The sequence below is a fragment of the Lepisma saccharinum genome, chromosome 7 (assembly GCF_977018435.1).
Source record: "Lepisma saccharinum chromosome 7, izLepSacc3.1, whole genome shotgun sequence".
Classification (NCBI taxonomy): Eukaryota; Metazoa; Arthropoda; class Insecta; order Zygentoma; family Lepismatidae; genus Lepisma; species Lepisma saccharinum.
This window is the reverse complement of record NC_139235.1, coordinates 70,255,938-70,270,427: the sequence shown is the minus strand read 5'-3', so window position 1 is coordinate 70,270,427 and position 14,490 is coordinate 70,255,938. Positions and strand designations below refer to the sequence as shown.

Genomic DNA, 14,490 nt, shown 5'->3' with positions numbered 1-14,490 from the left:
ATCACGTCATATCAGCAAATGATTGTTCAGTCGTGTCCATGAAGCTCGTTACTGTTTCTAAATTATCTTTCAATAACATTTGTATATTTATATTCTATGGGGTAAGAATCATATTTCTCAAAGCCAGAGCATTATATTTAAACAACGACTAGGTTACAACATTTATAAATTCTTGCAGGGTAATATTTAACAAACACACACTCAAAAAATTCATATCTCTATGAATAGAGATTGTACTGGGTGTCCTACGTAAAACACTCCTGTACTGCATGGAAACGTGGGACACAAAGTATAATTTATAAGCTATTTCTTCATTGAAGTCACCCATGCTTCTTTAAGTTGGAGTTAACCCAAGGTCAAGTACACAATGGTCTTCACTTCATTCGCTTGTCTTCTATATTTTTTTGTTGTGGCAGGACTAATGTAAATGTATATGTGTGTATATATATATATATATATATATATATATATATATATATATATAAGCTTTTGCGATTCCTAGCTATCGTTTATTCGTTTATTTTACTTTATGACAATATCGACAACTGCATTCCGGTGGGAAATTAAACTGATGAGGTGATATTTCAAAATCCCGATTTCCTTTTACATGTTTACTTGCAAGTTATGCATATACATTCAGAATATTTTAATTTTTTTATTCTTTGACCCTCTCTTAAACTTGGAAGAGGCTGTAGTCTTATCAACACTCTTTCGGTATGCACCAGTTTGTTCCTTTCTTTCGTTTCTGAGATAGGAATAATTGCTAATCGTCGTTATCCTGTTGTCTTTAAGATATGTAAGCTCTGCGGGAAACTACCTTCTGTTTTGTTACGCTGATATAAATGGTGCTCTTGAACAGTGTCAGTTATACCGAGCCTAAAGTTTACGACTTGCAGCCTGAACTGGTAATCACGTGGAAATATGACCTATCGTTCTGGGTTCACTAGGGGTAAACAGGGAATTCTTTCTCGTCAGTGCTGGGGAGAAATCCCAAGTCGTTGCGAGGGTACTGTCACCCGTGCAGCTCCCAAATTTGAATTACGACGGAGTGGCCGTTCTCTAGTTAGGGCCGGAAGGATGAAACTACTTGCAGCCCGAACTGGCAATCACGTCGAAAGATGGCCTCTCATTCGTCACAGTGATGGTGAACGATGAAACGACCTAATCGATTGGGAGGGGGTGCGTTGCTTTCTGCCTCCAAATTCGGACGTTGACGGACGGACACCACGGTAAATTTAGTTTGCGATGCAATTTTCATTAACAAATATACTGAAGTGACAATAGTCTGATTAATTGGAATTTTTCAGTGTCCCACGTGGAACATTCCAATGAAGATCAGCACTTATGAAAGTAATTTAATGATACTGGCTAAAGGGAACTAAAAGATTCCATTAGATGCAGTCGTTTCAAATAGTTCAAACCACATTTTATATTTGGCACGATTCCTTGACATAATCGAACTAATATTATCTAGTATTAGGCCATTATTTATGCATTAATATTAAATTTCAAGGGTACACATAAGTTTACAGGATAGTACTGAAATTGTTGTGATCGGGTCATCGACTTTCAAAATGGATTTACCTGAACTGCTTTACAGCAATATTTCCTATAATACTACGACAGAAGATGAGGAAAAAATGGAAGATTTGCATGCATAAAGACGCGTGTTATGACGTTGATGCATTGTATTGGGACGTATTGTTAAAGTACATAACTAACTCTCTAGCATTCTTTAACCCGAAGAGGCCTCCCCGATAGCGCAGTAGTAGCGTCGTCGGCTTGTAATCAAGGGGTCCCGGGTTCGATACCCGGTGGAGGCACAAGTGGTTCGGATCCCACTTTAAACTGTAGGTCCAGTACCGATTAGCCTTACTGTGCATAAAGTTGACTTAAAACACCAATTCAATCAATCAATTTAACCCGAAGGTTTATGGCTGCAGCAACACAAGCCTTCCATCTGTCCCTATCCTGGGCAAGATCAATCCAATCTTTTCCATCCTTACCGATTTCCTTTAGCTACATCTCAACGTTATCCCTCCATCTTCGTCTTGGCCTTCCTACAGGTCTCTTACCAACAAGAATCCTGTAAACTCTTTTTTCCTCTCCCATTCGTGCCACATGGTCTGCCCACCTAAGTCTTCTTCATTGGTAAATTACATATCGAAAACATTTTTGTCAATCCATAGGTATGCTTTTCCTTAGTTCGTTTCATCTACCCAGTGATATGTAAATTTAAGCGATGGGAGTAGGATAAACGATGTATATAAGAGACTTCTAGTAATCAAACACAGCGTATCTCCCATGTCCCCCTTTAACACGCAGCTGCTATCTTGATGAGTCAATCCATTTCTCTTTCTTTTTTTCATCATCTATTTACGTCCTTCTTATGTCCTTGTTCATTCCACAGCCAGATGCCCAAGTGAAACGTCGCCTGTGTGTTTGTATTCACCATATTCTTCTGGCAACTAACCAAAACACTTTCCCAATGAAACAAGCCTAGGTTCAGCAGTGTGTGTACCGTGAATAAACAACATATGAGTATGTTATACTGTAGAGTATAATTACAAGGGAGTCAATAATGAAAACCTTCATTTGTTTCTGTTTCTTATCTAGTAGATTTCCTTATGTAGGATTGCACAAGTTTGCTGCATTTTAGCACAGACCTATTTGCTGATCTACATATACAACTTTGAGTTAGTCCCTGCCTACCTTAAGGATTGATTGATTTGGTCCACTTTATGCACAGTAAGGCTAATCGGGACAGTTTAAAGTGGAATCCGAACAACTATGTGCCTCCACCGGGTATCGAATCCGGGATCACTTGATTACAAGACGCATACCTTAAGAAGAATAAGTGGGGTTAACGTGCAGTCACTTATGAGCCACTACGAAGGCCTATCCACCCAACTGGCTGCGAACTGAGGCCATTGTCGAAGTTTCTCCTCCATTAGTAAACCTTCTGGTGTGGTAAGCATGCACAGCGATATTGAATTTTCATTTGCCGATAAATTTCTGTACGTTTTAGGCTCCTCTTCACTGGTACAAGTGTGTAGAGCAGGCGCCATCTTTAAAATAACAAAAATGGCGATTTGAAGCTCACTTGATCAGTGTTGCAGCCTTGAAGTCGTTTTGTAAATAACAGTTCATTCCTCATGTAAATTTGGGCTGTATACAGTCTGCCCTACAATTTTTATTGGGCTTTTAAGGTTTCTTTATTTGACTCTTGTAATATATGCAGGACACATGTCAGAGTGGTGTTGTGTATTTTAGCTGTCATTTATGTTAAATTCCACTTCTACTTTGAGATGGTTGTGGTGTAGAATTTAGGATTTCATAGTCCTATTTTTGTGATTTCTTTCTAGATTAAGTAAGTGTGTATTTTAATTCCGAAAGGTTAGATCTGTCTAGTGTTTCCTTATGGAACTGTGAAATATACTTCTTTTAATAAACAAGGAGTTTGTAAAAATGATGTACTTGCCTTCATAAAGAAAAAAAATGAAAGTTTCTTGAAATCAAAGTTGTGTAACAGTCACCATAATGAAATATGACGGCTCATTTCTGATTTTTTAAAACCATTAACTATTCCAGATACGGAAAGTCTGGCCTCAATAGCCAGAAAACAGCGGCGATGGGACTCGATTCGCTGACCACGCGTCACACCATGAAAAGTCTCTCTGGCAGGAATTGGCTTTAGCTTAAATTCGACAAGATGTTTCAAACCACAAATCTTGTCAATTTATCATTCATTCTCATCGCCGTGATTAATTGAAAAGCTAGAAAGAAGCGACGTATATAACCGAAATGGAAGTAAGTGTACCATGTGAATGGGACGTCGTACTTTGACGTACGAAATGCTGTATAAATCATTGATAAGGAAATTTCGTGAATGTATAACATACAGGGTGTGCCTAAAAGAAGTAGGCAGATTATATGCTTTATAAATCAAAAACTGTTTGTTTTATCAGGAGTATTTAGTACAGTTTTCCAGAGAAAGTCTTCATGTTTACGACCTCCACATTTCGTTTGTTGTCGTGACGTCAGCATCATGTGAGCGCCTTTGACGGTCAGTCGAGCAATATGGCCGGTAGCCAGGTAGAAAAGGATTTCTGTGTGTCTGAATATGCAAAAGCAAATTCTGTTACTGTTGTGCAGCGTCGTTTTAGAACACGGTATGGCAAACACGTACGATTGGAGCAAGAAATTTGAGGAAACCTTTTGTCTGTGAAAGAGAAAAAGTCCTGGGAGAGGAGAACAGGACTATCACATTGATATCTGTCGTGTTACACATAGAACATTTGTAAACGTAACCATGAAAACATCAGGACATACTCATGTAAGCATTCCAGGTGTGTTATCAAAACTCTTGTTTCTCTCAAACTTTCAAGGTGTCTATTTCTTTACGCTAACCCTGTACAATGCACAAATACAAATAATGGTACACTTAATACATGGGAATGCTCTATAAGGAAGCCTAAAGAAGCGTAATTTTAGAATATCAATAATTCAAAAATAGAGACATTTTTGCAATCTTAATTACTACTTCTTTTTAGTACGATGAAGTACACTTCATAATTTGATGTCATGCATCTACTGTGCTTAGGTGCAATTCTAGTTTGTCTACAACGAGAAGTACTTCATTCACACATGTAAGTGCGTTTGCCAATCTTATAACCTGAAATATTTACATGAAGGCTAATAATATAAGTGCATATGAGACAGATCGTAAAAGTGTTTGGAACGACAGGCATTAATTTCTTACCCAGTTCTGTGCAAAATACTAGTACAAAGTTAGAACATTCACAATAAACACAAAAAGCGTGCACAAATTTACTTTGAAAACAACACAAATATTTTTTTTCATTATTAATAAACACACTGTTTTAAAAAGGATCATGAATAGGGAGTTTAGTATGCATTAAAGCAGGTGTTTTGTATTTTTTTGTGTATATAAAATTTTAAAAAATGAACAAAAACACACCCAAACAGCGCAAGCCGAATCAGTATACGGTCTGCGCCCCAGATGTGACTTTTTTTTTTTGCTTTTGAAAAAATAATGGTGGGGGATGTAAGACGATTACAAAAAAAGGGGGGATTTTCAGGGGGAGGTGTCTTAGGACGGACACGGACGAACGGTACGGGGTTGTATTAGTCTCGACCCACCTCCCCACCACTTCATCCCCAGTTCCAAGGATGGTCTGAGTGGTTTCCTCCTGTGTTGGGCCATAACATCGAAGCCGGTGGTTCTTAGCCATGAGGGGCCCTGACTGCTGCACCCGGCGAGGGAATAGCTTGTAGCCAACATCCTCAGCTAAAAAAACCAAGAAGGAAGATTCGAAGAAGAGGTGAAAAAAAGAGGAGAAACAGCAAGATATCTACAAAGAAACAAGCAGGCTAAAAAGGGGGGAGAGAAGATATTCTTTCTTTTTAAAAAAAAATAAACAGGCAAAGAATTTATCATATCACATGACTATTTAGAGAAATCATTTTCTTTTTAACTATACTCTACGAAAAAGAAAGGAAAAGTAATCGGGCAACTACTAATTACACATGACATTATACTAGGTGGATATAGAGTCAGTACAGTAAAGTGAAACGGTGGCTATTAAGATTGTAAAAATAAATTAGGTCTAAACTTGGCCATGATAGACGAATGAGAACTGGTTCATTCAAGGTAGGCATACTGCAAGACATTCAAGAGTAGTAGTTTAGTAACGGTTCATTCATAGTTTTGGGGGATCATGCATAGAAGTGGTGTTTCGAGACGTATACAAAGAGTAAGAAGACTCGTACGGTTTCCAGTAGATCAGTGAGCGTTTTTATTCCCACGTTCTGTGTTTTCTTCCTACCAAGTGGTCATACGATTTGTGTTGTGACGACCTGGTTCGTCAATGTTACATAGTCACATCACAGGAACTGCAAACGTTATCAAACACCTGTGTAAATTGCGGTATATCCCAGTTTATAATTGGAATAGGAATTGTTCTCCCACTGTGCTTCGATTGATTGATTGATTTGCTTTATTTTACTTCGCTTTTTGTGCCACTTTTCGCTAATTAGCGAAGAATGGGTGAGTGATGAAATTGATGAATGGACACTCACAAACATCCATGTCCAGGCCGGAATTCGAACCCGGGACCCCTGGCGTCGTAGCGCGATGTGCTAACCACTCCGCCACGGGGCCCGGCTACTGTGCTTCGAATCCACGAACTTTTGATTACAAGAGATAGCTAAGAAAATACACTTGTGGGGTAAGGGGTGTCCCTTCCACGTAGTACACCCTGGACTTCATTTTGCAGACTAACGAGGCTCTGGTGTCTGAACCCTTCACCAGTATAATCATCCATGGGACTTGTGTTGTTTGCCGTCCATATGCGTTTGTGATTGTCCCTTCATCTCATCTTATCACCATTAGCCAAAGCGACAGAGAAGCGAATTAAAATAAATCAATGAAACAAAAATCAAAAGCAAAGATACTTGGTGAAAGGATGAATGAGCATAACAATAAAAGTTGAGTGCCATGGTTATAATCTCCATATCTATGATAGAAGCTGGTTCTGTGTAGCGGCACTCATTACACAGTCTTACAGAATGTTACCTTGGCTGTAGGTCAAGCCATTAGAGCATTAGAGAATTCCTTTCAGTTGAAATCAGGGATGATGGAAATATTTTCAGAGAGACTCTGCTTACATCGATGGTTATACGTACGAAAATTATCTCTCTTTCTCTTTCGTTCTCTCTTTTTTCTTGATCTCCTTTCTCTGTCTCCTGTTTCTCTCCATTTCTTTCTGTCGCTTTTACCGTATGACCACACTCGATCTGGTTTCGGACGATTTTTGATCCTGGGGCGTTTCACTGACGGGCTCTCTGGCGATGCGGTGGTCACATTGCATCAGGATAATCGTCTGATGTGCAGAATGTATTGAAATGGCCGGCGAAATGTTACTATTGGAAAAACCTTTTTATTGAAAATAAATGACGAAGAGGGTGCATGGAGTGGATTTATGAGATTTTGAAAGTTTTTTTATTATTTGTGCATATATTCAAAAACAAAAAATAAATTTAAGCCGCAGTTTATTGGTTTCCGATTATGATGTTGGCTGATTTGTCTAAATCTGCCGCTTTCGACCGTGTACGCCAGGGTGTGAAAGTTCGGTCGAAACCGGATCCAGTTTGACCATATCCTTAGCCCTCCATGCATGTGAGCTATTCTTGTGAAAACGATTACGAAAATTTAACGCGTAGGGTATTTGCATAGACTGGATGTTAGCTCTAACCCCCAACGACCCCAGCTAAGACACCCCTGCGTCAGATCCTCTTAAGCCTGCACAAATGCCGTGCCTTTCGAAATGATCGTACCTTGAATCCTAAGTGAATGCTAAGTAAAAGCATCTGTGCCAACCTGTTAAAAGATAATAGTTCCATGGATTAAAGTAGTAAAATAAATTTCCATGCACTTTCCCGGGAACAACACCTTCAGGAGCTGAAGCATTGGATATATCGTATAGTCATCCATATTTGACATCGAAGACAATAAAGGAAGCGTCAGTTTCCTCCGCGCACAACAGAATTGACAACATTCAAATTAGACTTTCTTGTTTCGGACGATTTGCTATCTATCAGCATTCAGCCCTTACAATTTCAAAGTGTCAGGTAATTTCGGATTTATAATAGGCAGTTTGAGCTGAAACATCACCCGTATTGTCGTTATCATAAACGTTACCTATATTCACAATACAAACCAAATAGCAAAACTGAACAGAAAAGATGGATATACATTTGTAGTAGCCTTCCAGAAACAAGTTGTATATGCATAGACTATTGACGTTCCTTCAAGGAACTCTATATGATCTCTGATTAATATGAACGAAAAATGTGGTATTAACATAGTGGTTTCAATACCAAGTTTTTCTTAATTATAATATTGCACTACTTAATAAATATCATGACTTCAGATTTATAGTACTTTTTGTTATTTGAGACTTCTTGTTTCATAAACTTTTGGCGATCATTACATTTACAGTCACCATCAACGAAAATGGGAAACCTAGATTCTAAAATATTAGCTTCATGTGTGTTGCATAACTCTACATCGATGGTCGAAGTTTCTATTTAAAAGCTGTTATTGAAGTTCGCACGGTATCTTATTGCCAGTGTCTGTACACATCCAATTAATCTGTTTAATATTATAACCTCACATATAATTACTTGCATCATCAAGTTTTCATCTCGATTCATATCTGTTATCTATTGACAAATTCTCGAGAGAAATATATATAGATATTTACTATATTTGTACATATGCAGTGTTGTGAAAGAGAGAGAGAGAGAGAGAGAGAGAGAGAGAGAGAAAGAGAGAGAGAGAGAAAGAGAGAGAGAGAGGCACGGAAGGAGGAGAGAGAAAGGAAGACTGAAAGGGATAAAGGTGGAAAAGTGCATTAGATAGAGAAGGACCCAAAATGAGCAAGATGATAAAGATTTGATAAGGAGAAGAAAAGGAAGCGAAATAGAGGGGGAAGTAAGGAATATGAAATGATGGAGTAAATGAGAAAAATAGTAAAATGGAGGGAAAGGATTTGAGAGGGAAAGGTAAGTAAAGAGAAGACGAGAGAGATTAAGGTAGAAACTAGATGAGATGGTGAGAAAGCTAGAGAGAGAGAGAGAGAGAGAGAGAAAGGAAACAAGAACGTAAGATAAAGATGATGAGATAAATTTACTCCTAGATAAAGGAAGAAGTTGGAGATAAACAGAGAGGGAAATTGGGAAAGGATAAGCGAGAGATAGATAAAGAGAGAAAAAATGACAGGTAAGAATAGCAAGAAAGAGATCGAGAGAAGGGAGGAAAATAAAAAGAGAAAGAACCGCATAATGTCGAAATTTCATCTGCAATCTTAGCCATCTGAAATGAGCCTCTGGCAGAAACTAATTTCCATAAAAAGTTTGTGCTAACCTACCACCGTTTCAGACCCCCTGTAAATATTTTCGCTTCTTGTAATTGTCTAAGTTTTGTGCAGAAAACTTTGTTGATATAAATCAGCCACACTTGCGTCTTGGTAGAATCCTGGCAGAATTTTGAAGTTAGTAATGGGGAGAGCAAAGCAGGAAAGCACAAATTACTAAGAATTTACTTTGAAGTTTTCTTCGTCGACAGATATCAACCGGACTCATCATTGCGCTATGTTAAATGGGATCAGTACCATCACCGGAATACTCTCATATAGGTATTCGAACCCAAGACATTTCCGTTGCAAGGCGTTAGTCTTTATTTTCAGTTCTTTGTTTCTGATCCGCTACGTCGTAATCATTGATCAAGGATGGTACTTTGAATGGAATGGGATAGTGAAATACTATATTTTATTCTACAAATTGTAATAAGATAAGAAACCTGAGAATATTTCTCCTTTAATGTTACTGTTTTTAATATTTGAATCCTTTAATTTATTTAAACTGATTTAAAATCCACCAAATAATGGCAGAGAGGGTTGGGTGGTTCCAGTAAATGCACGACTCCATATTTACAGCATATTTTATTATTTAATATTGGTTTAATCGATCATGGCATGTAAATATCCAATTGATTAAATGTATAAATAACTTGTAATGCAATATTATAATCTCTATCATGAATTTTAAGTTTCGATTTTAGTTTGACAGGAAAGAATGGAAATTAAATACTGTGTAAGAGTTTGAATTGAAAAAGAAATGAAGAAGATTCTTTACTTTATATTTTTATTTTGAAAGATTGTGTATTCTTAAAATTACTCCTAGCCAGGAGGGAATATATATATATATATATATATATATATATATATATATATATATATATATATATATATATATATATATATATATATATATATATATATATATATATATATATATATATATATATAGGCGCAGTGGGAGCGTTGTAGCCTTGTAATCAAGGGGTCCCGGGTTCGATTCTCGGTGGAGGCACGTAGAGGCTCGGATCCCACTTTAAACCGTAGGTCCAGTCCCGATTAGCCTTACTGTGAATAAAGTGGACTTAAAACACCAACTCAATCTATATGTATATGGTATATTATTAATATTATTATTACTATTCATTAGGACTTTGATGCATTGGTGCTGAATTTGAATCCAAACCTCTCACGTGCACTAGCGCACGCAGGATTTATTGGAAGGGATGGAATACACCTTAAAATATTTCGTAATTAGCATTTTTAATCTTTGTTTAAAAGTTGCTCGAAGACGAAAATAGTAATCGGGGATCATTTTAAGGGGGGAATTGCAATTACTACATTATTTCCCCGAGTTCATTACTGCCTTCATTTGGTAATTTTGATGTTTACAAAACTTCGGAAAAACTGTAGCCACATCAGTCCCCTTCCGCACACTACTCACGTTATCTAATGCAACCATCTCCAATGTTTTCTCAAAACATGATAGATCGAAAGTTTTTGTAAAGTCCAGATCTTTTTTTTGTTAAAGTAACAGTTTTTTGAAGATGACAATATTAGACACGTACTAATTGAAATACTTTACATCGCATCTTCGACCTCAGAAAGCTTTAGATCTTCATCAAGATAGAACATGTAAGATTGGATATTGCATGGAACTATCGAGTGGAAGGTACATCGGTCATCTAAATTTTATCTTTGTACCTTGGGTAGTTGTTGAAATATTTACAGTTGGCACGGACAGATGGACAGGCAGCATTTGATTAGATATTTGGTGATTAGCACACTAAAATCCCTCATATTTGAAGAGTCTGCTTCCCCTCGCATTTATGCAACCCCAAAGTACTAGTGTTAAGTGGGTTGCGTGAGTGGCAGGATAAGTTCTTCCATTCCAAATAGAACCCACTTTGCGTGTCCTTTCTTTTCTTCACCATGCACCGAGACAAATGTATTATAAGATAAGTACATCTACCCGTTCGATACCCGGTGGAGGCACAGTGGTTCAGATCTCACTTTAAACTGTAGGTCCAGTCCCGATTAGCATTTCTGCACATAAAGTGGACTTAAAATAACAAATCAATCAATCAATCAGTACATCTACCTAACACCAACCGTGCCATAGGTAATTAGCAGAATTGTGTATGTTTTATGAATTTGAAAGTCTACCATCCTGAAACACGTTGGACGCTTTTGCTCGAATGCAATAAGTCCAGTCCTTTTGAGGTATATAGATGCTACAATAACGTTAGGTAGAAAGTTCTGAATTTATAACAGTTATCTGGTCACAGTATTATTGAACGATTTCCGCCAGCCCTCCGTTCTTATCCACATATTTATTTCAATATGTTTATTTCCGCATTGTAATGACATTGTCTTGGCATTGCCGTCTGTTAGTTAAGTTCATCATATGTTGTGCAGAAAAAGATTTGAAAATATCAGTAGAATTTCGAGTGTTCACAAAATATGGAAAATCGACTTATCGTCTGCCATCTTGAAATATGTTGACCAGTGTCGCTCAAATCTAACATCACAACTATAGATGAAAGTATCTAACAAAAACTTAGAGTACTAATGTTAAGACCGATATCGTAGTCACGTGTTTGTCATGTTGGAAGACAAAAATCGGGTTTGACAGATTTCACTCAAATAGAAGACTACTCGTGCAAGATATTCAACTACTATAAAAGTTTCAGCTCAGAGATGTTTAATTTATGTTCGCAACTTTGCCCTCACTCCCTCATAAACTGTGCATACAATTCATCAATTCATATAAAGCATAGTTATCCTAAAATTACTATAAATACATCCTCCCATTTTGTTTAAATGCAATAGCGGTCTTCAAGGATCTAACTGCAGAATATATATATATGTATATGTGTGTATATATATATATATATATATATATATATATATATATATATATATATATATATATATATATGACAAGAAATTGACAGCAATTTTCGCTATCACTGAATTGATGACATATATCCCTATTCCCCCAACCCATCTAAATCATACGTTATATTTCAAACCATTCTTCCATTCTTGGTAAGTTGAGGCTTAAGTTATCGCAGGGATAATGCCCGTCTGATTTCCTTTCAGTAATTTAAATTAACGTAGCCCCAGTGTGTTAAAAATGTAAAAAAGAAATGACCAACTTTGATGGACACTACGCTCTCTTATAAATTTTACTGTAATTATTTTCCTTTTCAAAGAGTTCATAGAATGTTTCCATTTTTTTTATTGCGTATAAGTTGTTATGTATTATTGTTTTGGCTTTTGAATATAATTCTACATACAATCTAAAAATAACATAATTATTTAACACACACAAGCTATTATTAGGGTGACCATTTTGAATAGCATTATATATTTGTGCTCAACAGCCTAACTTTGGGCCTAAAATTCAAGGGGCCAGAATATTAATCTCAAGTCTCATGTGGTTAACAAAAGTATAATTAACTTGTAAATTTGAATAACCTTGAAAATTTTGGGGGACGTTTCTCCCATTGTTTTCCCAAGTTACACATATGTTGGTGCTATGCATATTCCACCATGACTATAGTTAATTTTACTTTGAAAAATTAGGACCCCCCCCCCCCCCCGATGTCGCAGAGGTAGCATCGTCCCGGGTTCGGTACCCGGTGGAGGCACAGAGTGGTTCGGATTCCACTTTAAACTGTAGGTCCAGTCCCGATTAGCCTTACTGTGCATAAAGTGAGCTGAAACACCAAATCAACCAACTTTGAAAAATAAGTTTATTATTCGATAGTATATTCCTATCATTCGATAATAGAAAATAATGTTGAAAAGGTACTATAGCAGATGATAGGAAATTTGAATATCGAATATCAAAAGGAAACATCACTGTATTCATTTCATAAGTTCAAAATACAATTGTACTTTAGCTGGGAACACGCTAGATTTATTTCACTCTTGTAATGTAAAATGTTAGAACTAGCTTCGATGCGCATTTGATTATTAATCGCCTGGAACATGGAACTGGCTTCCTGGCGTAATCCATTACAACATATTGCGTTGATTAAGTTATACGAAAGTGAAATGTGTCTCCGGACATTGTCACGACTCGGGCATAACTCTCCTCTCCCGACACGCACTATCTCAATTACTCAGCAATGTTTGTATGGATTTTACATCTGAACTGGAAGGTTAAAGATATCCGCGGCCGTTTTTTTATCTTCAAAGATACGGTTAATCTTGAATATAAATATCCTGAAAAATATTCGTCATACGGAAAAATTTCAAAAATTTGATCAATTTGTCACCTCAATACAGGATTAGTCTTTGGTTTGAAAATTGAAGGGTGATTGCAAACGCATTTTACAGGTGTTGTAACTTGAATAGAACCAAATTTTCTTCCTCATACATTTCAATACAAACGTATTCCTCCCTTTTAATGTATTATTCTTGATCACATGGTGGTCTCCCCCATGGCGCAGTGGTAGCGTCATTGCCTTGTAATCAAGGGGTCCCGGGTTCGATACCCGGTGGAGGCACAAGTGGTTCGGATCCCACTTTAAACTGTAGGTCCAGTCCCGATTAGCCTTACTTTGCATAAAGTGGACTTAAAACACCAACTCAAAAATTGATCACATGGTTTGAAAGAGTAGCTTAAATATGTTGTTCTACTCACTTTATCGCGTATGCACGAAAATTGTGGTCTTTGGTGCGTTATGAAATTCAGTGATGGAAATTTATATTTTTCTTGAAATTTGTAGAAGTCTCCGTTTCATGACTAATATTTGTTGAGATGGTGTTTTTTGTATATACAATTCAGTTTTTGGCCTGGATTTTATATGAATAGTGAGGTGCGGTTTCTATCGCCATTATCAATATAGAGAAATTTCTGACTTAACGCCCATAAATGTTATACCTATCTTACGCCTCTTAAGTCATGAAACAAAATAAAGGCACCACAATATGCTTTTCAAGGAAATTATTTCTGAAATAACATTAATTTTCCATTATATTCTAACGCTTAGATATCACAGTTTTGGAATTGTTAAATATCTTGGATGCAGAATGTATAACTTGTGTCTATTTTTTGTGTCAGAAGCCATATATTCACATATTTGAAAGTTTGACGTGCATGTTCTTGATCGCAATTGGGCTCAACACATGGAAATATGACGGAATGTTAGAAGCACAAAAAAACAAGATTTAAGAAAGAATTCTTGCGTGAAGGCTTTCAAAAGTTAAATTTACGTTCGATGCAAGTGAGAGCACGTTAGTGTAGGAGGACGAAAGACAACACATGCAGTGCAAGATCCTACCTGGAAATTTGGCTCGGTAGAGAGCTTCTCTTCTTGCCACACTTGCTGTTGGTATGCTACCTCAAATGCCATTTACGGACAACACATTGCATTACATTAGTATTTCAAAGTACAAACCTGTAGGCAATTCCTCGTAAAAGGCCGCTAGTTCGTAATAGGTTAGTGCAATAACCCTATATTACATGGACAACTTCTTACAGTTTGTATTGATTCAGTGCCTACACTATCATTGTTAGTCACGATTGGCTCAA

The 14,490-nt window shown here is 37.0% G+C and overlaps 1 protein-coding gene across 4 annotated transcripts in view; it reads right to left on the bottom strand.

Moving 5' to 3' along the window:
• The window catches only part of LOC145989910 (uncharacterized), a 256,257-nt gene that overhangs the window by 133,498 nt on the left and 108,269 nt on the right, over positions 1-14,490 (bottom strand). For 2 of the 4 annotated variants that reach the window (XM_083125408.1, XM_083125409.1), the window contains one exon: positions 5,164-5,311. The exons of the other annotated variants lie outside the window; for them this stretch is intronic. In XM_083125408.1, coding sequence (XP_082981534.1) covers positions 5,164-5,305 — 142 coding nt within the window. In that variant the 5' untranslated portion in view covers positions 5,306-5,311. The remainder of the gene's footprint in view (positions 1-5,163; positions 5,312-14,490) is intronic. 4 annotated transcript variants of the gene reach the window in all.